The sequence below is a fragment of the Apis laboriosa genome, unplaced genomic scaffold (genome assembly GCF_014066325.1).
Source record: "Apis laboriosa isolate Shangri-la unplaced genomic scaffold, ASM1406632v1 scaffold68_cov148, whole genome shotgun sequence".
NCBI lineage: Eukaryota > Metazoa > Arthropoda > Insecta > Hymenoptera > Apidae > Apis > Apis laboriosa.
Window position 1 is genome coordinate 1385365 of NW_025224135.1, and position 25175 is coordinate 1410539.

Below are 25175 nucleotides of genomic sequence, written 5' to 3' on the forward strand. Positions count from 1 at the left end.
ATGTATGAAATATATGTATATATAATTATATACATAATTATATAGTATGTATATATAATTATGAAAATTATTTATTCTTATTGAGAAATAATAAAAGCTTAAATAATTAAATACTTATATCATACATGAAGACATACATAGTGAATACTATATTAAAATATCATATTAGCCTTGTATATTATATGATGGATAATGCATCATAATATAGAATATTGTTTTGTTACAATATCTTGTATCTAATGTATTTTGATTATTTAAATAATCTTAGTATTTTATTAATTGATTTATGATAATAAGTATATTTCATAGAACAATATGTTTGGAAAAAGAGAGAATTTAAAACGACAAACGCGACCTGCTGATAATTTAGCGCAGGTATTATTTGATATTTTTAACCTCACTTTTTAATTGATTATTTTAAACATATTTTTTAATAGTATGGAATCTTCAATATGCCAGAAAATTTGGATGATATAGAAAATAATTTTATGGATAATGACGATGATGATAATGATGATTTGGAAGCTGAATTAGCAGCTTTAACAGCTAGTGATGATAATATTGGGAAATCTAAACATGGTAAATAAATATTACATATATATATTTATTATTTTAAATATCTAATACAACATCTTTTCTAATTTATATATAGCATCTCGTAAACTACTTCCTAAAGAAAAAAATTTAAATATAATAGTAGCTGAAAATATAAAAGATATAAATTTTGAGGAAGAATTATCTGATGGAGAAAATGATCCAGAATTATTGGTATAAATTTTAAAATTTTAAAATTTTATTTATTTAAATAATAGTTTTATTCAAATGATTTTTAACATTTTATATTATATTAGAGTGAACTTAAAATGATTACAAGTGAGGAGGAATCTTCTGAAAGTATGTTTCCAGAAAAAAAAGAGAATTCAATAATTGAAAATATAGAACAATCGGAAACGCAAAATGATAATATATCTATGGAAAACATAATTAAATTATTACAAGAAAGATTACAACTTTATCAAATTGCTGAAAAAAAAGCAAAGCAAGAAAATGAATTAAGTCGAGCAAGAAGATTTAATAGAGGCATTAAAATACTTAAAGAATTATTGAATAATGTTCAAGTTGGGAAACCTATTAATGAAAGTGATATACCACCACAATTACCATCACATGCTATAGATGAAACTAGTGCAAATATATTAGAAACTAATAAAACAGAATCTACAGGTTTTTTTTCATTTTTATTGATAGTTATGTTTTTTTATGAATAATTTTTTATAGCCATTCATTATTTTTTAGAAGAAAATATTGCTACAAATATGACTGATATTATTTTACCTGAAAAAATAGATATTGTTGAAGAGCCTACTTCTACAAAAAATATAGATGAAGAAGCATTAAAATTATTAAAAGATAGACAACAAGAATATAAAATAGCCGCAATAGCATGGAAAAGAGCTGGTAACATGAAAGAGGCACTTCAATTGTTAAATATAGCAAAACATTTTGATATAGTTATTTCAGCAGTAAATAAAGGAGAAACAGTAGATTTATCAGATATGCCACTCTCTCCAAACATTCCTGATTCAACTATTATCATATCATCAGATGAAAAATCAGAAAAAATAGAAAATGAAAGACAAGAAAAATCTTCCATAGATATAATTCCAGGTAAATTTTTATAATAATTTATAACTTATTTTATACATATAATATTATGCAAATATGATATTAAGTATATAAAGTTAAAAATTATTATAAAATTAAATACATAAATTATTATAAAATTATTATAAAATTAATTTATATAAATTATAAAATAAATATTATAAAATAAAATTAAATAATGATTTGAAAAATAGAAATGAAATCATCAAGTCCAGAAAATTTAGAAAATGCCTTAATAGAACGTCTTGAAGCATGTAAAAAAATGAAAGCAACTGCAGAAAGCGAAGGAAATTTGCATAAAGCTCGCAGATATGGCCGTATTTGTAAACAGTTTGAAGATGCTATTAAATTATGTGTTCGTGGAAAACCCATTCCTCTTGATGAGTTGCCTACTCTACCTGGTTTTGAACCCCTTACAATTGTTACACAATCTGTTCCTGATCCAGAAATAGAAAAAAATGATAAACCATCAGAACCAAAACTATCAACTAGTTCAGAATCTAAATCATTTGAAAATAAAATTTCTTCAGATCCAAAAACTGCTATTTCTCTTTCAAGAGCACAAATAGGTATATTTAATATTCTATATATTAATTTATTGTTGTTATAATACTTAATTGATAATATATTTTTAATAATAGGAAAAAAACAAGTTCAAAAGACATCACATGCAGAGAAACAGCTAGCATTATTGCAGCAACGTCAACATGAATTAAAACAAGCTGCTCTTAATGCAAAAAAAGATGGAGATATAGAATTAGCTCGTACTTATTTAAGACAAGCAAAAGGAATAGATCCATTGATTGAAGCTAGTAAAGGTGGCTTACCTGTCGATATGAATTCCATACCATTATCTCCACAAGCAAAAAAAGAACTTAATGCAGATAGTATAATAGGTTTATTGAATGATAGTTTCACAATAATTAATACGGAAGATTGTTTAGAAGAAACAAATGGAACAGATGAACAAATTTATGAAAATCTTGAATCACAATTAACAAAACAAATTAAGGTAAAATGTATACATATTATACATATTATATCCATTTTAAATATATACATGTGATTATTTCTATAAGTATCAAAAATATTTCAAAAATTATAATATAAGCATATATTATTATAATAAATATTATAATATTTAATTTATAATAAGACTTTGGGATAATCTTGAATTGTCTTCTGAAAGTCACAAAAATCATTTAAATTTTTAAATGAAATATTTCTTATTATATATCTTTTATTATCCTATTTCTTATTAAATAATTTTCAAAAAAAATATTACTTACACATATATTTTTCTATGCTATTATTGAATTATTAACTTTTTTAATTAAATATCTATGTCACTGATATTAGATATCTAACTAATGTTAGAGGCTTATTCAGTCAGATTTTGTACATCATCATAATTCTAAAAAGAACTATTATATATATATATAAAAGAAAAGAAAGAGATTATTCTTCAATATGTCTTCCATTATTAAAAATACATCTCTATAATCTGGAATTATTTTTCTAGCTTCTTTAATATTTCAAATATTATTTTTTTATATATATTATGATATTATTTTTTGACATAATATCAATTGTATTTTTAATTGGAATGCAAAAAACTATTTATTTTATATACTCTTACAGAAAAAAATCATATAGTCAAAAATCTGGTAATTTCAATATTGAAATGCTTCGTCTAATTCAGCAATATTAATATTAGAAACATGTAAATTTTGAAAGTTAGTAAAATTCAACAACGTTTTAAAAAAAGTGCAGGTATAAATAGCATTTTAAAAATACCTTATTGTAAACTACAAAGATATGTAATAAAAAGTATAAGATTTCATTTAAAAATATAATCTTCATAAGATAAGATTATTCCAAACATTTATCATTACAATACATGCCATATAACTTTTACTGAAATATTTTTTCATATTTCTGATATTTACAGAATTAATCACATGTATACATTTAAAATGGACATTCTCAATAGTTAAATTATACTTTATTGTTTATATTTTATATTATTATTTTATTTTATTATAAATTATGCAATATTATAGTGGTGTTTATGCACGAGAGATCATTGTAAAGCATTAGGAGATGTATCTGGATATAATAAATGGGAACGACTTGCATTGAATTACAAACGAGATTTTGACATGTTGATAGTTCGAAAACGTGATGCACTGCCACCACCACAACATCATTATGAGATAAAAACTCATACAATAGTTCAGTTAGTATATCAATGTTTCTTAATTTATAATTTAATAATAAAAATTATTATTTTATAATTGTAAATATACTGGTTTACAGAAGTTGTACTGATTTAAGTGATAGTGACATAGAAATTTCAATAATTAGAGGAGTAAATTATTCGAAAGATGCAGATACTTATGTTATATTGGAATTTCCTTATCCTTCAGATAATCCTCAATCAGATAGAACAACTACTATTAAAGGAACATGTAATCCAGAATATGAGGCAATATTTTCATTAACTGGAATAGATCGTACATCAAGACAATGTCAACGAGCATTCAAAAGACATGCATTGAAATGTCAAGTTTGGGCTAAAGGGTAATGAAATAATGATACAATCAAATTATTGATATTTAAATAATCTTTTTGTATATATTTTTAAGTATATTGATTTATAAATTTATTCTTCACTTAATTTAGTTTTTTAGAATTAAATAAATTGTATACATTACTATTTATCATTTGTTGTATATAGTATCAGATATATAATTATTATATTAAAAATAATAAATAGATTAGTACGTTGCTTGCAGATGCTCGCTGAATCCCATCCTGTGTTGTATTAATCCAAGGTATGAAAATTTTATATTTTTGTTACTCAATTCTTGAATTAAAAACTATTTGTAATATGTTATTATTTTTTTTTTTGTTTTTGTATTTTTGCGGATATATTGTTTTCGAAAATAGCATTTATTATAAATTTATTGCAACTGACTATTTGAAGAAATGAATAAAAATTGATTATAGAAAGAAACAATTAATATTGATTAAATTGATATATATGATTTATAAAAAATATATATATATATATATAAAATTTATATTGCACGAGCAGTCTGTAGCAACGTAATTGTTATTTTAATTCTAACTTTAAATTGTAATGTTTAATTACAAATAATTAATGTCTGCTTTTTTTTTATTATGTGTAATATAAATTCCTTGTCTTGCAGAGGATTTTTTAGAAGTGATAGTCTTTTAGGTATAGTGACAGTGAAATTACAACCCTTGGAAACTCAATGTGTACTTCACGATTCGTTTCCGGTAAATAATAAAGATTATTTATTAAATATTATTTTTATATACGTTTATATTAAAAAAGATTTTTTATTATTGTAGTTAATGGACGGAAGAAAACCAACAGGTGGAAAACTTGAGTTAAAAATACGATTGAGAAATCCGATTCTTACAAAACAAATAGAAAAGATTACAGACAAATGGCTAATTATTGATTATTAATATACAATATTATGGAATTATGATTTGAAGTTTTCTTTACTAATAATCACATTGTTGAGGCCTTGGAAATATAACTTGTTAATTACAATGTGATAAATTGTATTTTGTTTTATTAATAACTTTAAATTGATATGAAATTAATTGAATATATTTATCATCTCAATAGTTTAATATATTGTAATAATATAATATATTCGATGATAAAAATATATGTATAAAAATATCTATATATAATATATAAAGAGCACAATTTAATATGTAAATATCAGAACACATTATGTGTGTAAAGAAAATTTGTAAACATTGTGTATAGCTAGATTAATAACTATTTTTTTAATCTTAATATATTAAATGATATTTTTTTTATTTTATTTATAATTAATTACAAATCATGATAAATAATTTTAATTAATTTATATATAATTCTAGAAATATAAATTTTTAATCATTTATTTTCAAATAAAAAAGATGAAAATATATAAAAATATAAATATTTATATAAATACATAAATTATCTTTTAAAATATAAAAGAGATTAATGAAATGAATATATAAAATTATATTAATTACATTGTTGAATTATTAAGTTAATTTAGATTACCAAAATATCTTTATTGTCAATTAGTTAAAGGGAAATGTAATTTAATAGTTAAGTCTTAAGTAGAAACTGAATTTAAGTGAGTCAATTTAATTAGTATGCATGTAAGGGAATTATATATATCGAAAGGTTTAAACGTGAAGAAAGAACGATTGCGGACTGAAGCTGAATCCACATTTCCAGAGAACAATACATCAAGTGAATCCCACTAACAAACTATTGTCTGATAATGATTGATTTCTGTCTCCTTTCAATTCGTCATCCTACTGTTTCATTCTCTTGCACGTGATTCTAACCACAAAATCTTTATTAAACTACATAATATTTACGAAATTTGAACACAAAAACAAATAATTGATTCAATGTAACAAGTATAATACAATTATTATTATTATTATTATTATTATTATTATTATTATTATTATTATTATTATTATATTAGATATAATACAATTAATATTAAAATCATTATTTATATATTTATAAAGTATTCTGATTTTTAAATGTTACATGCATATATTATTAAATATTTTTATTATAATTTTATTTTAAATTAACGATATATCGATTCTTATACAATTATATTAATAAAATGCATGTTTTAACTTTTGATAAGAAATATTAATTTAATTTATATAAATTATTAATAAATAAACTTAATTTGTAAAGATCATGATTGGTATATTGTAAATATAATTTAGTTTTCTTTCTTTCAAATTAATATAATATAATTATATAATATAATTATAATTCAAATTAAATATTTTATTTAATATTTTATTTTTTTTATTATAAAAAATATCTTTATAATTATATATAATATAATTATATATATACATATATATAATTTATATTGTACGAGCAGTCTGTAGCAACGTAATTGTTATTTTAAATCTAACTTTAAATTGTAATGTTTAATTCTAATATTTTTATATATATATTTTATATATATTTTATAATCTTTATCAAATTTAATAGATCAAATTTTAATTTTTTGAAAGTTTTTAAATTTTTATAATTCATCGACTTTTTACAATCTACATATATTTGTGCAAGAATTACAAGAATTACATAAAAGGAAAATCATAATACAATACAAAGATTAATGCATAAAAACAGTTAACATTTCCCATATCAAACATCGATGTTTAATAATTTGCAAAAAATTGTTTAATTACATAAACGGTTAATTTCTATTAGTTATAGATAAAAATTTTTCCCGCGGTATACATACCGATTTGACTATTGGAAAACAATGGGATTTATTTGCCAATTAGACAATTAGGTCGGCTGAAAGGGTGCAGAGTAGCACGAGTAACCGAAACTTTAGTGTACTACGAATCCAAATTATACGGTCCAGTGCAAAGTGTTTGACGAGCATATATATATATGCGATTAATGTTGACCTTCTGGCTTCAGCCAGCGGTATTCTGCGTACAAATTAACGATGTTTGTTCTCAACCCTTTGGCCTGCCTTGATTCACCAATTTTATTGCGCCGCTCTCTGATCGTTAGCTGCACTACTTTCTTTGTGCATGTGATTTAATTTTGAGTCTTGAACATTTATAAAATGTTGTAAAGATAGGTTAAAAAGATAGGTTATAGGACATTCTATTTATTATTCTGATCTTTTTTGTCTATGTATTTAGGAGTTTAAAAAAATATTAAAATGAATTAGATTCACAATCAATTACTATATTATAGATAAAACTAATAGATAAAAAAAACAAAATATTTTTATATAAAATTATGATAATTATTAATATTAATTAATATTAATTTCTGTATGTAGAATATATATGAATATATATCCATTAAAATAGATATAAAGTAGATTACTAATTTTAATTAGATTACAAAATTTAACCAAATCTCCGTATTCGTTTTGCACGACACGTGCTCTCCGTTGACCGCTCCTTTTTCGAAATCATTTCCCGTAGATAGAGTCTGGTTACGCGGTTTCTGCTTATTCGGCAGATGACCGGACGTGACGTCACTGGAACCATGCGAGTGTTGATTGCAGATGCCAGATGCGACCCGATACCCGGTTTCTTTTGCCTTCCTTCTCCTCGCGAAACCACCTCGCGGATTATGCCGCGGCTTCGCGTTACGTGATGCTTTCGTTTGATCGTGTTTCGTGTCAAAATCTACGACGCATAATTTTAAATATATGAATATAACGTATAAAATAATATAAAATATTTATTATAAAATTAAAATTTTTATTTACCATAATAAAAAATTATTATAAAATAAATATATTATATTTATTTTCGTTAGGCTTCAAAAATTTATTTCAAATATTATATCTAAAACTGAAAGTACATTATATTATAAAGATATTTTTGCTGATATTTCGGAAACTAAAGCTGAATAGAGGAATGAAAAAAAGATATTCAGAATCTTGTTTTCGACAACATATTTCAAGGTCATTGAATTCAATAAACTATCTTTTCTGAATTATCATTAAATTTTTTTTTATTTGTTAGAAAGATAAAATAAGGAATTTGAAAAATTTATTAATTCTCTATTGGGATAATTTTAATTTAACTAATTGCGCAGTTGACTTATGCGCAGCAATCGCATATATGTCTTTCTTGTACTATAATCTATGTTCATCATTCAATAAATATATCTGCACAACTTAAAAAGTACTTAATTATTATTTAATTACTTATTATTTATTACTTAATTACTTTAATATTATTTTTATTGTTAGGTTCTTCAATTATTTCAGAAAATAAGTATTATCACGATATTATTTCACGAGAGAAAGAAATTAAATAAATGAAGTACGAAGGTCACTATTTTGAAGTCAAGGCGATGAAGATTTCGCAGATCGTGCAATGCAATGCGATCACTGACTACAAAGACAGAATTATATTGTGAATCCGTTTATTAATAAGACTTTACCAAGAATTAAGTAGTTTCGAGAAACGTGAATTGAATTATGCGAATGTTGCTTCTTTATGATTTCTATCTTATAAAGATTGATGTCTCGTGTAAGATGTCGTTACAATCTATCTTTATTCAACATATTGCGATATCTCACGTATGTACGAGACATTTATAGAGACATTATTTAATTGAATCCATGATGCAATCGTGGATTGTAAAATATAATGGATTGTAAAAAATGGTTGAATTTATTTCATTAATAATATAATAATGTTATATTTCATTAATTTCTTTATATATATTTTTTATTTATTTATTTTTTTTGTATTCAACAAGGAATATTGACACATGTATTTACATATTTAATTTTTTTTTAATATTAGAAATATCGAATAAAAATAAATTATTTGTTTATTATTTGTTACGCAAAATTTAAACTATAATATTAAAAAAGAATTTTAATCCTACACTATTTTTATATTATATATAGTAAAACTTGTTATATATGTTATATATGTTTGATAGATATTATCATACGATTAATTTTTTTTTTCTCATAGTTAATTAAATATTAGAAAATAGATAAATAAAAAATAATAAGTGTTATTAAAAAAGAAGTTGTAAAAAATATGGATCAACAATCTAAGAAAGATTGATTTATTAAAGAAAATCAATGTTTACTTATCTTGAAAGAATCGCAAGGAGATAAAAGGCATAAAAAGTGCTAGCAATAGGGGAGATATTGGCTATTAAATTTAATAGCCAGGAAGAGAACGATAGTTTCTTCTTCTCTTTTCTTCGTCTATTTCCCCTTCAGCTTTGCTAAAACAATAAAAACCTGCCATTAATAACCGGCGTGGTGACAAATATGACGGAACTTCCGATTTAGTCCGGAAGTTGCTAAATATACCAGCGCTTAGTTTCATTTTTCACGACTCTCCGTTTCTTCGTTTTCGATTGGCCAGATGCTTTTTTCGATATTTTACTTTATTTTCTTCTTTCGACAAACTAGGTATATATTTAATAAAAAAAATAAAAGCCTAAAACATTAAAATAATTGCATTGCAAATTTTTTAATGTAACGTTTGATTAAATAATAAAATATTATAATAAGAATTGTATGTAAAAATTTTACATGAATACGTTCAATGTGATGCTTCCTTTTCTTTCTCTCTTTTCAGAGAACGACTTATCGCTTGCGAAACAGAACATTATGTTTTTAATCACGGCGACACAAATACGATTCGATTGTTCTGCAGACCGATACACAACGATGATCCGAGAATAATTGAGGCACGAACGGCAAACAGATCTGCATCCTAACTGCTAGAGGCGGGGTATGCTGCTGCTTTTTTCCCCCTTTCCTCCACCTTTATCAACCCACGCTCCATGACCGTGGCACGATCTCTACTTCATTGTCATCTGTCATCGCGCCGCGAACAAATGAGCGTCTCAACAGTCGGCAGACAAATGACTCCAAGGATTATCCGGCGAACGCTCTTCGTCTTTTTCCCTTTTCCCCTCTCGCCACCGTCAAATTTCCTTTCTCCCTTTCTCATTCTTGCCAATTTCTTCTCTCTTTTCTATTGTCGTTGCCTTTCTTCTTCTTTCGCTCTTTCCAAATTCTTCTTTTCTTTCTATGTTTTTATTATTTCCTTTTTTTCTTTGTGTTTTTTTTTCTTGTTTTTTTCTTTCATATCCTTTTTTCATTTCTTTTCTCCATCAATTTTTTTTCACATTTATGCTTTTCCTTTTCCATCCCATTTTTTCTTCTTATGAATGAATCAGGATTTATTCTAATACGACAATCGACCATCATAATTAATTTGTTTCCTTGTGATATTTGAAATATTTCACGAATGAATTCCTGGATATTCTAGAAATTGATATTAGCGTGAATGAATTAGGTTTTCTCTATAAAAAGGTTATAGTTTCAATGCGTGGTTACGAATCGCTTCGTTTCTATTCGATCATTGGAATTTCACTGAATGATTGATTGCGATGATTGAAACCGACGGATAATTAAAAGTTCGATTAATGCACTGATTGTTTTATAATTAATATAAACATGATTGAAATTTTATACGTTTTTCCGCTTTTGGAAATCTATTTTGTTGGGGATAAAATAATAAAAAAGTTATAACGAAATTATTATAAAAAAATAAATTTTAGATTTTAATTTTGGAATATTTCTGTATTATAATATTATCGATAATATCTATTATCGATATTAATGTAACATTTTAGGTTATGTAGATTTTTATCAGTTCTCGTTTTTTTGATATTATAATAATCTAGCATGAAGAATTTAAATCTAAAATTTTTATATTTGCAAAATAATGATACTGATTATTTTTAGATATATCTTAAATAAATACATGTTAAATGACTTAGATCGCATAAATATATTTAGAATTTTAGAATGGTCCTCGATGTCTGATTAAGACGTGCTATTTTCACTGTAATATCAGTCATACTGAAAATCACTATCAGCACTATAGTATTTTTTTATCTATCACTTTGATAGTAATTCAAATGTTTTTTAAAATTTCAAATGTGTTTTAAAATTTTAAAAAACACATCAATATTCTTTTAAAATAAATTAATAACAAAATATTTGCAATATTTCGTTCATTACATTTTAGTTTTACGCATCAGTTTCATATGTATGTATATAATAATAATTTCTGTATAATTAATAGTTATATATAATTTCAAAAAAACATGTAATAAAATAATCAGTACCGATATTAAATTTTTAATATAAATATGTTTCTTACGTGATATTAAAAGTCAATTTTTTGATACGAATGAATCTTTCACAAAATTATTAAACTGTTACTAGATTATTTACTAAATTACAAAATTACTAGATTACTTATTAGATTATTTACTAAATTTCAGAATTATTTATTAAATTATTAAGTTATATTTAACAAACAAAAATAAAATAATATTCAGAATCAAAAAATTCTGTTTCATCAGGAATCAATTTTTATAATTTAGGATCAATAACGAAACGAAATAGTATTATTTTTATTGTTATTGATTTATTATAATTAGCCTTAAGATAAACTTTCGGTAACATTAGACGCATGAAAACAGAATGATCAATTAATAGTCGAGTTATCGATAACGATTTCAATTGAAAAATTTCAATTTCTCAAATTATTACACATACATAATTTTTCTCGTAAGAAAAACCTTCCTATCGACTGTAGGTGGGTTCATTGGTAGGTTGGCTCGCTGGCTGACTGGTTGGTATCGATGTGCAGGCTGGCAAGCCGGCTATGCTGGCTCAGCACTCTCCCTCGTTTCTCCTTTTTCTTCCCGTGAGCAGCCACCTTTACTTCTCTCTCGTAATCTTAGCCTGAAACGCGTTCCATAAACTTAACCTCCTTAGAGTCGCGGTTGATGACTTTTAATTTGCATCTGTAAAGATTACTATTTTCTGACTGTCCAAGTTACTTTTATATTCTATAATTATAGTATATATACATGCAGATATGAAGATATTTGATGTTTTTGATATTATTATTGAGTTGAAAAATAATGGGAATTGAAAATTTAGGAGAATAGAGAATTGTATTGTAATGTATTTTTCGCTAAGAAGGAATCAGATTGATTCTCAAGTGGAGAAATAAAAATTTGGAGAAATAAAAAAATGGAAATTTGTAGAAATAATAATTGACGAACTTCATTGAGTAATATTATATCTCGTATCAAAGTTTGTATCATTATAACAAAGTTATAGCGAAAAGAAAATATTACATAAGGGCATAAATATGAGTATAAATATAAGAGTATACAGTAATATAATATCGTTATAATTTTTTCATATTAATCTTTCTATCGAACAAAGGAATTCGTTAAAATTGAATTAACGATCGAATATTCCTGTCATATTTCTAAAACGATCTCTTATCGATACATTTTCGACAATTGTATCGTTAAACGATAATAAAGGGGATCAGAGTATGCGACTTTAAAAGGATGTATAAATGATAACATGAATGTCATGTTATCATTTATATGAACAAAAAAAAAAAAAGAATGCAAAAATATAGATAACGATGAGGAAGACTACTCTTGCTTCATCGTTTCATTGGGTTATCGATTTAACATCAAATAGCCTTTTATCGAGAAAGAAGCGCACACAATTATTTTTTGTTTTTTTTTAATTCAACGATTAGTAGTACGCGTGTCGCTTTTTTATTTATTAGATTGTTAATTAACTACTAATTATTATTAAATATCGATAATTTTTATTTAAGCCTATTCGATATTTTCCATTACGTTACGATTTAGGAATATAATATTTATTTCTATTTACTATACTTCAATTACATTATAAATTTATGAAATATATTTAAAAAAATCATCGCAAAAATTTTTACTTTCATTTTTTTGAAGTTCTGAAATTTTTCTTTTTATTTATTATAGGTTATATTATAGGTTATATCCTTGTTAAACCTAGACGATAAACAATCATCTCCAAAATTAAAAAAGAGAATATTGAAGAAGAGAAAATATCTCGAAATCGTAACTTTTAAATGTAAAATCGATATTATTATATTTTTTTTCTATTAAACGAAATAAGAATAATTACTTTAGCGAATATAAAATTTATTTTCTATGTTCTTTTACAGAAAGAAAATGACAAAATTTTCTTAATTATCTAATGAAAAAAAGTTACGAATTAATAAAATCAAGTCGATGAAAAATTATGGAAAATTTCATTAAAATCGGCGTGTATCATCGATGTTCCCTTGTTAATTAATGATTCAATAATTTCAAAGTTTCGTTTAATACACGAAGAAGAGTAGTAGTTATTTATATATAGGAGATTGGTTGCGTTCAAAAAGAAAGGATAAACAGAGAAAAGTTTTCGATATATCGTAATTTCGTATCGAACGACTAAGAATCTATAGAAGATGGATAAATGGCTGAGATTGGCATTGGAGTTAAGATCAAAAGAGTCATAGCCCAAGCAATTCTTTCGAACGTGGAGTGAAAGAAAAAGATGGAATATGGTCGAACAAAGAGGAACTGGAACTGTTTGGCTTTCGAATGCAATTGCTTGTCGTAAATCTCGCGGCAAAGTTTGTTGCGAGCTAACCGTACCTCCTCTACCAGATGCGATAGATCGGTGTCCTTTGACCTGTCATGCAACTGTGATGATGTAATGAGGAAAAGGAACCACTGCCTCGTATTTTCACTTATAATACTGTTTCCTAACCTTTTAAATGATAGCAAAATTATCCACAATTGTAATAGAAAGATGTTTTCAAATAATAAGTAAAATAAATATAATCTTTCATCTTTTTAAAAATTAACACAACAACAAGGTGAAAATTAAATAAAAATTAAATGTTAATCTATTTAATATGTGTTTTAGATTTTGCAACAAGTTCGTTATTATCTACGTTTGTTTATAAAAATATTAAATAATATCTATAAATAAGTGATGAAGATATAAAAAAAAAAAAAATAAAGGTCTGCGAGATATTCTGTATATATAAATAATATATAAAAATGATTTGTAATAAACCACCTTAATTAGTTTATTGTTGATCAATGATGAAATAAGTACGTTGGACGTAAATAACATTGTAATTGATATTTCCAATGTTCGTAGCGAAAATCTTTATTGGCAACTTTAATTATAATTTTCTGTCGTAAGCAACATTGTCCTATTAATTATATCATTTTATAACATGATGTAATCATCTCTCAAAGAGCAAGCTTGCGGCAGCATTATCGCTTAAAACTTCTATACTATTCTAAAAATGCAACAAGTTATACACACATATCGTTTGACCTTCACCCCATTCCATTTATAAACTATGCATACAATATTGCAACTATGTAATAACTTTAATAGTGTTAAATGTTTCGAACCTCCATGCAACCAAACGAAAATAAATTGCGTTTAAAATCAATTTCTTTTATTGTACATCTGTGCCGGAAAAGTGACAAAATTACTACTTAATTTTATTAATTAAATTATTTTAGAGGAAAACGACTTTAAATAAAGTTCGAATCTCTGTAAGAACGTTGTAAGAATATTAAAATGCCAAATTGAAATTTCACGATTTCGAAATTCATTTTATAAACGAATAATGATTCTTTTCTATTCTATTACCAATATACTCGATAAGTATAAATTTTAAATTTAATGATATAAGTGTAAATTATAAATTAGGATTGTAACCTCTTTAATCTTTAAAATTTTTATTTAGGAATCGTCGTAATTAATTGCGATCATTCAAAATGCAAGAAAATGTTATTTTACAAAAGAAATTCAAAAAAAACGTTACTTGGAACATACCGATGTCTTCACTTTGCATCGGCCTGTTTCGCAATTTTTTAGCCAATTACAGTAATGCTTATTTCTCTTCGCTCGACATTTCTTTAGGACACGCGTTGTCGAATGCAAACAGCCGATTAAAGGTCGTTGCCCATCCGATAATAGAAGGGCATCGAACCACGATCCAATAAATATTACAAATATTTCAATCTACTTATTTTAATTTTCCTTTTCAATTTAATTTCCATTTTCAAGATTTTATTGTTGTATTTAACTTGTACTCTTATTAATTATTAATTTCAACGACGACGAATTTATTATCATGGATGATTGTCAATAGCATCAAATATGAAACAACGTAAACAACGAAAGAATGAAAGACCAACGTAAAAAGAATCGTGAATTAATAAAATTCCAATCTTTACATTACATGTTTAATCAAATATACGAATTATACTTAAAATATATGAATCATACTTAAAATTGTGAATAACAAACGTTTCGATTGGAGACGAAAGAAGGTAAAAGGAATGACGAAGAAACGTAGGAAACTTTAAGGTCTATCCGTGCCTTTAACCTAGCCTGTGCCAAGGTGACAAGACAGACAGAATTTTGTTGGTCTAGACGGGCGAGTGTCGCAAAGACCCCGGAATAGAACGTGGAGGAGGACGATAGGATTGGCCATTTTGTTGGCCGAGGAATTTGTCGACGCTGCACTTCGATGTCCTCTGCCTGCCGTTTTCTTTTTCATTCCCTCCTCGTCGTCCGCCCTCCGTACTCGATACCAAAAGCGGAGCGCAGTTTCGCGATGCGACGAGTCCGAAAAAAATTTTTTCCAGCGATCGACCTGGCCAACGATTCTCAGAAATTTTTGTACACCTGCACCGATTTCAGATTCAAGGGAAGATTTAAATTAATTAAGGGAGATCGATTTCTCTGTTACGTATAATTTTCACAGTGGTATGGACGAGTTTTTCTCATTTCAATAAATTAAATTTAATGGCAAACGAATTTTATTAACGCGTTTTGGATGATTTCAGAAATAAAGAATAATATAAATTTAGACAATAATATATTTCAGAGAAAGGATATTAGTTTGGAAAAAGATCATACGAAAAGAAGACTTTTTTTTAGAAAAATATGTATTCGTTAATTATGTAATTTTTGTAATTATATATACAAAACAGCAAATAACGTAATAGAGGGAGAAGCGAAGTCATTAAAAGTTTAGAAAATGCATGGTTGCAGGCGCTACGAATTTGTTTCCAAGCGGAGTACTAACGAGTGGAAATGAGAAATAAAGAAATGGAAGAAGAAGAAAAAAGGAATTCGGTGGGAGGAGATACAGAGGGGGGAAAGAGAGGGTGCGAGAGAACGAAAATTTGATATTCATGAAGCATTTTAAAGTCGTGCCATCCGAGAAATGGGTATAGAATATAGACTGCTAAGCAGGGGTAGACATTTGTGGAAACCTATTTAAATGCGAGTTCGTGATTCGCGCCCTCTCGTTCGCATTTTCTCTGTGAATTCTGAGATGTCGAATTTTTGTTTAATAGAAAAAAAAAAAAAAAAGATATTTACTTTTATAAATAATTTTTAGATTAGTTCCCTTGTTAGTTTCGTTGCGTAGGAATATAAATAGCAATGAATATATTGTGAAACGTGTATGAAAATAAAACGTTTCAAAAATAAAAGCGATAAGAAATTATAAATAGTTCATGGAAATTTATATATATGTCGATCTATTTATTATTTTATTAATCTGTATTTATTTTTTTTTTTATTTTTCATAGTTATTTTTATATCGCTTATATGTAAACGCTTATATGTAATCGCTTATATGTAAACGCTCAAAGGATTAAAAAACAGATAATAAAAAAAGGACAAAAAGATAAATAATATCTAGTTACAAAATTAAAATATTCAATAATGCTCAATATTTCAACAATCGAGAAATTAAAAAAATGATTCTGATTATCCAACGATAACGATTATTTATCTTCGACGATTCTTGCGAATTCGTGTCGCCAGAATGAGGTCACGCAATTTAATTTCGCGCTTCAATTTCCCTTTGCGAAATTTTTCCGATTCAAATCCACCCGCTGAAAACCGGTCATTAATTTTTGCGTTCCCTAATTCTGGTCGCGCGAGCGTCAGCATATTTCATCGGCATATATCGTCGTTCCTTGTTTCAAGTGCGTGATGAGCCTAGTGACACCTTAAATCGTATAGAAAATTCCGTATTTTCCGAATTTTCAGATCATGGATGCTTGATAATGGGACATCCCTTATGTACAAATCGCGGCGCTAAATTGAAAAATTAGAAAAGGGAGCAGAGTAAGTATACGCGGGCAAGGATCAGGAGACGATGTGCGCGCATATTATGAAAGAGTGGGGGAGAGTAGCAGCGCGTCCGTTGAAAAATTATAATAATCACTTTAGAAATTAATGGTACCTCCGCGAAACCACGGGAGATCCGTGCCGGGAGTGACAAGGTGGACCTCCGTAGTGGGAGCAAGAGTAGAATGTGCAAATGGCGACTCCTCTCTCATCGGACCAATCGTTGCACGCGTCCGAGGGCCGAGTAACGTTGGCCACACCCATTCGCGACGTCAACGTGTCCTGCGCGTAGAGGTACTCTCACCCACACTCGTCGGACCAGTCACCACTCGGACGACGTATTCAGCTTACCACACACGTCTTCTTTTTCTTTTCCACCGGATCCCCGGCTTGTGACGTACACGCACGCGAGAAAAATCGCGATAAAACAGAAGATAGTTTTTCGTCGATTTTTTCGCAACGAATTTTGTTAATTCTTGTTATACTTTCGATCGGGCGAAATAATTTTAAGTTCATTGATCGAAAGGATTGTGAATTGGGAACAGATTCATTTTTTGGCGGGAACATTGCGAAAAAGTGAGCCGTGAGTGACAGTGTTGTCAGTGTTGTCAAAGACGCGATAGACGTCTAATTGAGCGATTCGATCAGTGAATTTTTTGATTTTTTAATCGAAACGATCGTTTTGTGGAATAATTGTGTGATAAAATATACATAGTTCGTAGAAAGTGATTGATTAACCTCTTATAAACACTTTTTTTACATTTTTAAAAAGAATTCTCGCCGATATAAAGTTAATTCATTAAAACTCTATTTCATTATTTTACACTTCGATATCTATTAAAGTTTATCAATTCCATCATTCTCTAGCATCTGTTTAGGGACAAACGTTAGAAAACGACGTGTTCTTGAAAAACGCGTATCATATCAAGGATCAACGAAAATAATTACTTATTTTCATTTATTAAAGAGAAAATAATATAAACCAGTGAATATTTAAAGTGAAAAATTGAGAGTTTAGCTCACGTGGCGTGTATTCGTAATCGGTATCACGTTTGCGAGAAGATCGAGAATAGCGATTTCGGTAGTCGTTAGGCGGAGTCGTCTGGAAAGGTGGTCACAACGCAACAAACGGTGACGAGTTGTCCAGGAGGTGGCGAGGGCGGTGGCGGCGGTGGTGGTGGTGGAGGTGGTGGAAGCAACGAGAAGACGTTCCCGTATGCAGCCACAACGGGCACGGTAGAGGAGGTGGAGGCGCAGGAGGTGGAGGTAGAGGTCGACGAGGTTAAGATGGAAGCCGAGGAGCATCTCGCGAGGGAATACGTACAGGAGTTTGTTCTCGATCATCTCGATCCCGCCGACGTCAAACGGGAGGTTAGTGATTGATTATTATCACTATTATTATCAGATCGTACATAGTACATTCCATTTCTTTCTTTATTTCTTTCATAATTATAATTGTGAATCGTTTTATCTTATACATGAAAAATTGAAAGATTCGAACGAAAATAATTTTTCAAATCAATTTTTATTTTTTCTTTTTTCTTAAAAAAAAAAAAAGAAAAATAATTTAACATTTCTCTAAAATATAAAATATAGTCGTTATAATAATTAAAGAGAAGATTGAATCTCTGTTTAACTTTCATACATTCAATAATGAATTTGCACAAATATTCTGGCTTAATGGATAATTGAATTTTATTTTATTTTTCGATTCTGTGATTATTTTTATTTTTATTTATATCGGCTTATCAGAGATAATCCTGTATCATTTGTTTTAAATGATAATTAAACTGCGGATGTTTTTATATATTTATGAGAAATTTAAATGCATAAAAATATATAAAATGGACAAACAACAAAAAGATATCTAAAATTAATATCTATTCAAGTTTTTTAATTTATTTACATTTGTACTTCATTTCATTAGTAAATGTTCGTAAAATTAAAATTTGTAGCCGCATTTTAGTAGATAATTTATACAGGTTTTAAAACTTTTATTTATACAGGTTTTAAAACTTTTATTTATACAGGTTTTTAAAATTTTATTTCATTTCACGATATATTGTCATTATTTTTCTTTTTATTTATTGAATTAATAAATTTTTTCTTTTTACGATTTTATAAATTTTTGTGATATAATTAAAAAATGTTTAGTAAATATTCAATTTATTTAAAAGATAATTTTTTTTCACAAAAATAAAATATATTTGCATAATTTCATTCTCTTAGTTATAATAAATATATCACAATTTCTAAGCAATAAAAATTTGTGATAAGATATTCCACATTCAAATCACATTAACGTTATACTAATCGAATATCTGTTGATTGATTCGAAACTTTCATCGAAGAGAGTCCATTGAATGAGGTCATTCACAAGTTAGTTTATCATGTTTTTTTTTCACACAGAGACAACAAATTAATTCATGTGCATTACACGCTGAAAATTTCCACTGAAGTTGAGATTGTATATATGTATATATATAGAGTCACGTGCGCCGTTTTGCATTATATAAGCTTGAAATTATTACATTGTATATGTATGTAGAAAAAAACATGAAACACATTTCTATATGAGTACTGGTTCATATAAATATTGAACACTTTTCGTATTCATTAGAGATATTAAATTTATATTCAGTGTTATTATTGTATACATTGTACATTGATTGAGATATTTTATTCTTGTGAATTAGATGTAAATGTAATTGCTACATATGATATTAAATCGAATAATTTTTGAAATTTTTTCAACATCATCCAATATTTTAAAAATCTGCAAAAAGAAATTTGTATTTTAATCGAATTTTCGTTTTTTAATTATAATAATTCAATAACAACTTTAATCTACATTATCATACTTATTACTTAAAGCTCTTTATTTCTGTTCAAAAATTATGTAACTTCTATCTCTACTTTTTTATTCATATAATTGTACCATGATAGCATTCATTTGTTATTAATATAAATGATACTCGAAGAACTCACCGTCATTCACAAAAGATTATTTTTCAATAATTTTCATATTTACTTACACGATTATTTCCAAAATATCAACAATATCTAAAAGTAAATCCAATTAAAGCTAAAAAATCGTTAAAGTTTTAATCTTCATTCAGGATTTTCTAACCTCTTTTTGCAACGTTTAAATAGCTCGTAATACTTTTCCTAAAAAAAAAAAAAAAAACTTAAGAGAGTGAAAAACAGAAAGAAAAAGAAAAATGGAAGAAAGAGATTAATCGACTGTTTCGTTTCAGGTACGAATCAGCTCCCCAATGATGGTGAACGGTAGCGTGGTACAATTACCTGGCCAGGTACAAACTCAAGGCCTAGCTCTGGCGCCTTTGACGCCGCCGGCGCACGAGCTCGAGCAACCCCATCCTTTATACGGACAACCGCATATCCAAGTGCAGCACGGTGTCCTGGTGAAGGCACCTCCGGGTGCAGCGTCTCATCTGACAACCCTTTCGCATCCTGGAACACCACCGGATACGCCTCCGGTTTCGGCGTCCCCGCCGCCATTGCAATTGCATAGGAGCGAGCAGGATTCGCGCGAGAGAGGATTGTTCTTGCAACTGCAACAACCTGGCTCGATCGTACAAGATGAGATGCAACCCGGCACAGGTGGCATGGGATGGTTGACGCAGTCTCTTAGGCAGGAACCGCTCGATCTCAGACCTCATTGTCCTCAGGAACCGCCGGAACCGCATCACGAAGCTTGGCCGAGTCATCATCATTTCCAAGATCTGCAACGTTTGCAACGTTATCCCAGACATACTGGTGAGTGAAGGAAATTTGGGAAATACTAATAGAACAAGGAAATATTAGAATTGAGAAAAATAGATTTTTGAAATAAATAAATAAAAAGAAATAAATAATTTAGTATTAATATAGAAGTTTGTGAATAAATTTCTCTTTGAAATGCTAATAATAAAGAAATATATATATTATTGTGAGAATTATAAGTTTGTACTAGAAACATTGTATAATTAATGATGATCAGTAATTGAAGATTCAATTTGAAAACATGTTGCACATTGATCTTACGAAATTTCTACGAATTTGACGTTGTATGTTTATGTTTTTGTTTTTTATAAAAATATCATTATTTATCGACATACGTTTACGAAAACATTACAAAAAGTTATTGTTATTAAGTATTGTTACGAAGAATAATAATTTTGAACATCGTATAAATATAATATAACATAAAAAAGCAATGCAAATAATAGATTTATATTTATATTTGTAATTATTTAAAAAATCTATTTTTCTCGACTCCGAATAAATGAATTTCCATCATTGCCCTGTAAAAAAAAAGTATTTGAGGTTAGAAAATGTTATTGTCATAGGTGGATACATCACGATGTCAGGCCACATAGAATACTGTGGAGGTGCTGGATCAGGCGGCGGGATGCTTCCCGCGGGCGGAAGTGGAATTTCAGGAATGGAAGACAGTATGCAAGGGATACAGATGCAAAGACCGATGAGCGTTTGTTCAGTGAGTTCTTGTGGCGCTAGTGGACCGAGCCCAGCCCACAGGACAGGGAATGGTCTTTATCCAAATTGCGGGAATAATAATCCTCAGGAAGAACTCATGAACGACGAGCTGCTCATGTCACTTTCCGTGCGTGAATTGAACAAACGCCTCCATGGTTGCCCGCGGGAAGAGGTGAGTCAGGTCTCTTACATTTTTAACGACACTTTCGCATAGGTAATGCCTCGCCTTGGTTTCATTCACAAATTTTTCTTTATTTCGCCTCTCGTTCTCGCTCTGATTTTCTAAGCTTTTCTTTTCAATTCAATTTTTTTTTTTATCATCGCAATAATATTTACGATACGTTATCCGTGGAAATCTTTTCGATAAAGATAGAGGAAAAGATGAAATAATTATGAAATCGATAGGATTCGTAGATAGATAATTTTAAGTGAAACGAGAGTGAATTGGTATCTGTGACTGCAGTAGAACAAGTCGTTTTTTCGTCCGACACGAATCGTTACTATGTTCGATTACTTAGATGAGTGTAAATTTCTTTCTTTTTCAATATATTAATTTCCAGTTTATGAAACTTCTATAAACTTCTTATCTATTATACAAATTATTTTATCTCATACATGATCTATGAACATTTGAAACTCCTAAAAGACTTGGCCTACGAAATAATTCGAGTTAATGTTGACACGAAAAGGTTAGTTCATTTAAAAACGAAACATTTCAATATATTATAAATAAAATGTATCACGAATCTTATTTTCATTTGTAAATTATTTAATTATTTACCTTGATATATTAACGATGTAAATGTAGATATAATGAATCTATTAATTTATCATTTAAACATTTTAAACACAATAGTATCTTCGAACGCGATCAGTTCGATCCGAAGTTTGACCAGTTCCGATTATTGCCGAGTTGATCCGAAGTCGAATTACCATTTGTATTTATATCTCGAATCGAGTTTCGAGAATAATACGACAGTACGTATTAAGATTTTGCTTGATCCTGTTCGAATTTTTGCAGCTATTCCCAAGTTCCAGTTCACAAAAACAATTAACAAAACTGCATATAGGAATAGCAATCGAGCAGACAGAACCAATTCATCTCTTATTAATCCGAGATCCATAACGAATTCGTTCGTAAAAGGAATCCTCCTGTTTTGCGAAGGTCGTACGCCTGAAGCAGAAGCGACGTACGTTGAAGAACCGTGGCTATGCTCAAAACTGTCGTAGCAAGCGACTTCAACAACGGCACGACCTTGAGACAACAAACCGTAACCTGCAGAACGAACTTCAACGAGTAAAAATCGAATTGGCACGGGTCCAGCAAGAACGCGATCTTTATAAGCAACGATGCGAGATTCTGAGAACACGGCAGAGCCACAATCATAATCACAATCACAATCATCATCAGCAACAGGCATCCCAGCAGCAACAGCAACCGCAATCACAGCCGCAGCAGCATCAGACGCAGAATCAACCGCAACAACAACCACAACAACAGCAGCCGCCTCAACATCAACCGGCGCCTGCCAGTCCAGAAGTCTATCTGTGACATCGACAGCGCCGAGGAGGCGCTTGTTGGACCTGAAGAGATATCCATCGTGTAATCGCGAGATTCTTGATCGGTAAGTAAAAAATAATATTTTTCTTATATTTAATTTTATATTTTCTTATAATATAGATATAATAAATATATTTTTTTTTATTTCAAGTAGAAATTTTTTTTCGTTATGGAATTCATTCTTTTATATGTTTTTAATAAGGATCATCGATTTACAATTATAATGCTTGAAGTTTCTTGAATTTCTATAGTAGTAATATTTAAAAAATGGAGTATTTGTAAAGTTTTTTATTGCTTATTTTTAATGAAATATTTAATGCTTAATTTTATAGTAGTAACATTTCATAGTAGTAACTTTTATTTTATATTATTTCAAATATTTTATTTATATTTTAAGTTACACGATACAATTTTTATGCTTTCTATCTTATTGTTAAATATTTTTGTTAAGAAGAATATAATGTGATTGTTCGAATGGGATTAAAGCTGTCGTTTAGATTTTCTATCGGATCATTCTCGTAATCCTGCGTAAATCCTCGTATCATGATGAAAATCCTTTCAGCTTTACATCTCATAATAGCTATATTTATAATCTTTTCATAATTATTTTGATCAAAATTTTGATAATAAAATATTATTTCGAAAAAAAATTCGAATTTAAAAATTTTTTAACTTTCATTTATTCTTTATTAGATATAATTTTCGCAAAATGTTTTATAATTTTTCTCCAAATAAACGAATTAAAATAATTATTATAAATATATTTTTCGGGGAAGAAAAACCGTAAAGATGATCATTTTCCAAAATTTTGTTCACAGTGACATACCTGTGCGCGTGGGTTGAAAAAAAAGAAAGACCAGACAAGCAACCGGGTATACACTTCGAGAAATGTGCGTTTCTTATTTTCTTTCGATCTGTGACTGAAGTCTTAAGCACATCTTTAATCTCGTCTATGTGTATATAGCGTTTAGTTCTTCCATATTTTTTTCTTATGTATAGATTTGTTAAGAGCTACGGCAAAAAAAAAAGAGCCTTGACTGTTAAATCGACTTTGTAAATCGCGTATGGAGTTACCAACGCAACTAAGGTATCATTAGATTAAAAATAATTAGTTCTATTCTCATAGATATATGAATATATTGCTCGTGGTGGACGTCTTTACCAAATACTGTACCAAAAAGGGAATAAACAGAAGAAAAATAGAAGCGAATCGTATTTACTTTGTTGTAGAGCAGTAAAAACACGAAGAATAAAGCTCGAAAATCTATCGTTCAAGAGGTTTAGCATTTTATTGATTGTTATTTAATTTATAATCATAATATAATTTCTTTGATATGTTTCGTCGCGAATAATTGATTTGAATAATCTTCGTTGCTATTTGTTATTTTTTATTATTTTTGGTATTAATAATATTAATTTTGAACTAGTGGTGCTGGATCATAGGAATGCGACAATTTAGGTTATGTTATTTAACCTTTTCAATATATATGTATAATTTTGCAATAATACATCAAGATTTTTTATTGTTTTAGATTCAATTATTTGGGTTTAGAAAAATAGAGTATCATTAAAATTAGATTATGTTATCGATTAAAGATATATTTTCATTTTTTATAAATAAAATTTTAATAAATATATAAGATACTTAAATAAAAATGGGCATGCATAATTTTTTTGCTAAGAAAAAAAACTTCTCTAGATCTATATAGAAATGAATTTTGAGGATATTATAGTGAAATATTTAATACAAAATAAATATTAAATATTAAAAAAATATTCAATACAAAGTTAAATGCTCTAAA

The 25175-nt window shown here is 27.8% G+C and overlaps 2 protein-coding genes and 1 long non-coding RNA gene across 6 annotated transcripts; 2 read left to right on the forward strand and 1 right to left on the reverse strand.

Annotated features, from left to right (window-relative positions):
- The first annotated feature begins 126 nt into the window (after positions 1-126).
- Positions 127-5195, forward strand: LOC122718944 (coiled-coil and C2 domain-containing protein 1-like). Of its 3 annotated transcripts, none has more exons than XM_043944365.1 (12): positions 127-375; positions 438-579; positions 653-768; positions 852-1224; positions 1297-1668; positions 1860-2234; positions 2307-2677; positions 3729-3904; positions 3985-4248; positions 4464-4502; positions 4881-4971; positions 5047-5195. In XM_043944365.1, the coding sequence occupies exons 1-12, from the start codon at positions 316-318 to the stop codon at positions 5164-5166; spliced, it is 2499 nt and encodes an 832-aa protein (XP_043800300.1). In that variant the 5' UTR covers positions 127-315; the 3' UTR covers positions 5167-5195. The 3 variants fall into 3 exon arrangements, with proteins under 3 accessions (XP_043800300.1, XP_043800302.1, XP_043800301.1); XM_043944367.1 differs by having other exon boundaries at positions 1348-1668; XM_043944366.1 differs by lacking the exon at positions 4464-4502 and having other exon boundaries at positions 129-375.
- Positions 5196-9243: 4048 nt separating this feature from the next.
- On the reverse strand, positions 9244-10199 carry LOC122718858. Its single transcript, XR_006347468.1, has 3 exons — positions 9798-10199; positions 9573-9702; positions 9244-9484 (listed from the first exon to the last, which is right to left on the reverse strand). It is a non-coding gene; the product is annotated as an uncharacterized LOC122718858 (long non-coding RNA).
- An 8377-nt stretch (positions 10200-18576) lies between these two features.
- Positions 18577-24937, forward strand: LOC122718790 (transcription factor MafB). Of its 2 annotated transcripts, none has more exons than XM_043944121.1 (5): positions 18577-18683; positions 20570-21092; positions 21665-21993; positions 22978-23437; positions 24192-24937. In XM_043944121.1, the coding sequence occupies exons 1-4, from the start codon at positions 18600-18602 to the stop codon at positions 23362-23364; spliced, it is 1323 nt and encodes a 440-aa protein (XP_043800056.1). In that variant the 5' UTR covers positions 18577-18599; the 3' UTR covers positions 23365-23437; positions 24192-24937. The 2 variants fall into 2 exon arrangements, with proteins under 2 accessions (XP_043800056.1, XP_043800057.1); XM_043944122.1 differs by having other exon boundaries at positions 21665-21984.
- The last annotated feature ends 238 nt before the right edge of the window (positions 24938-25175 follow it).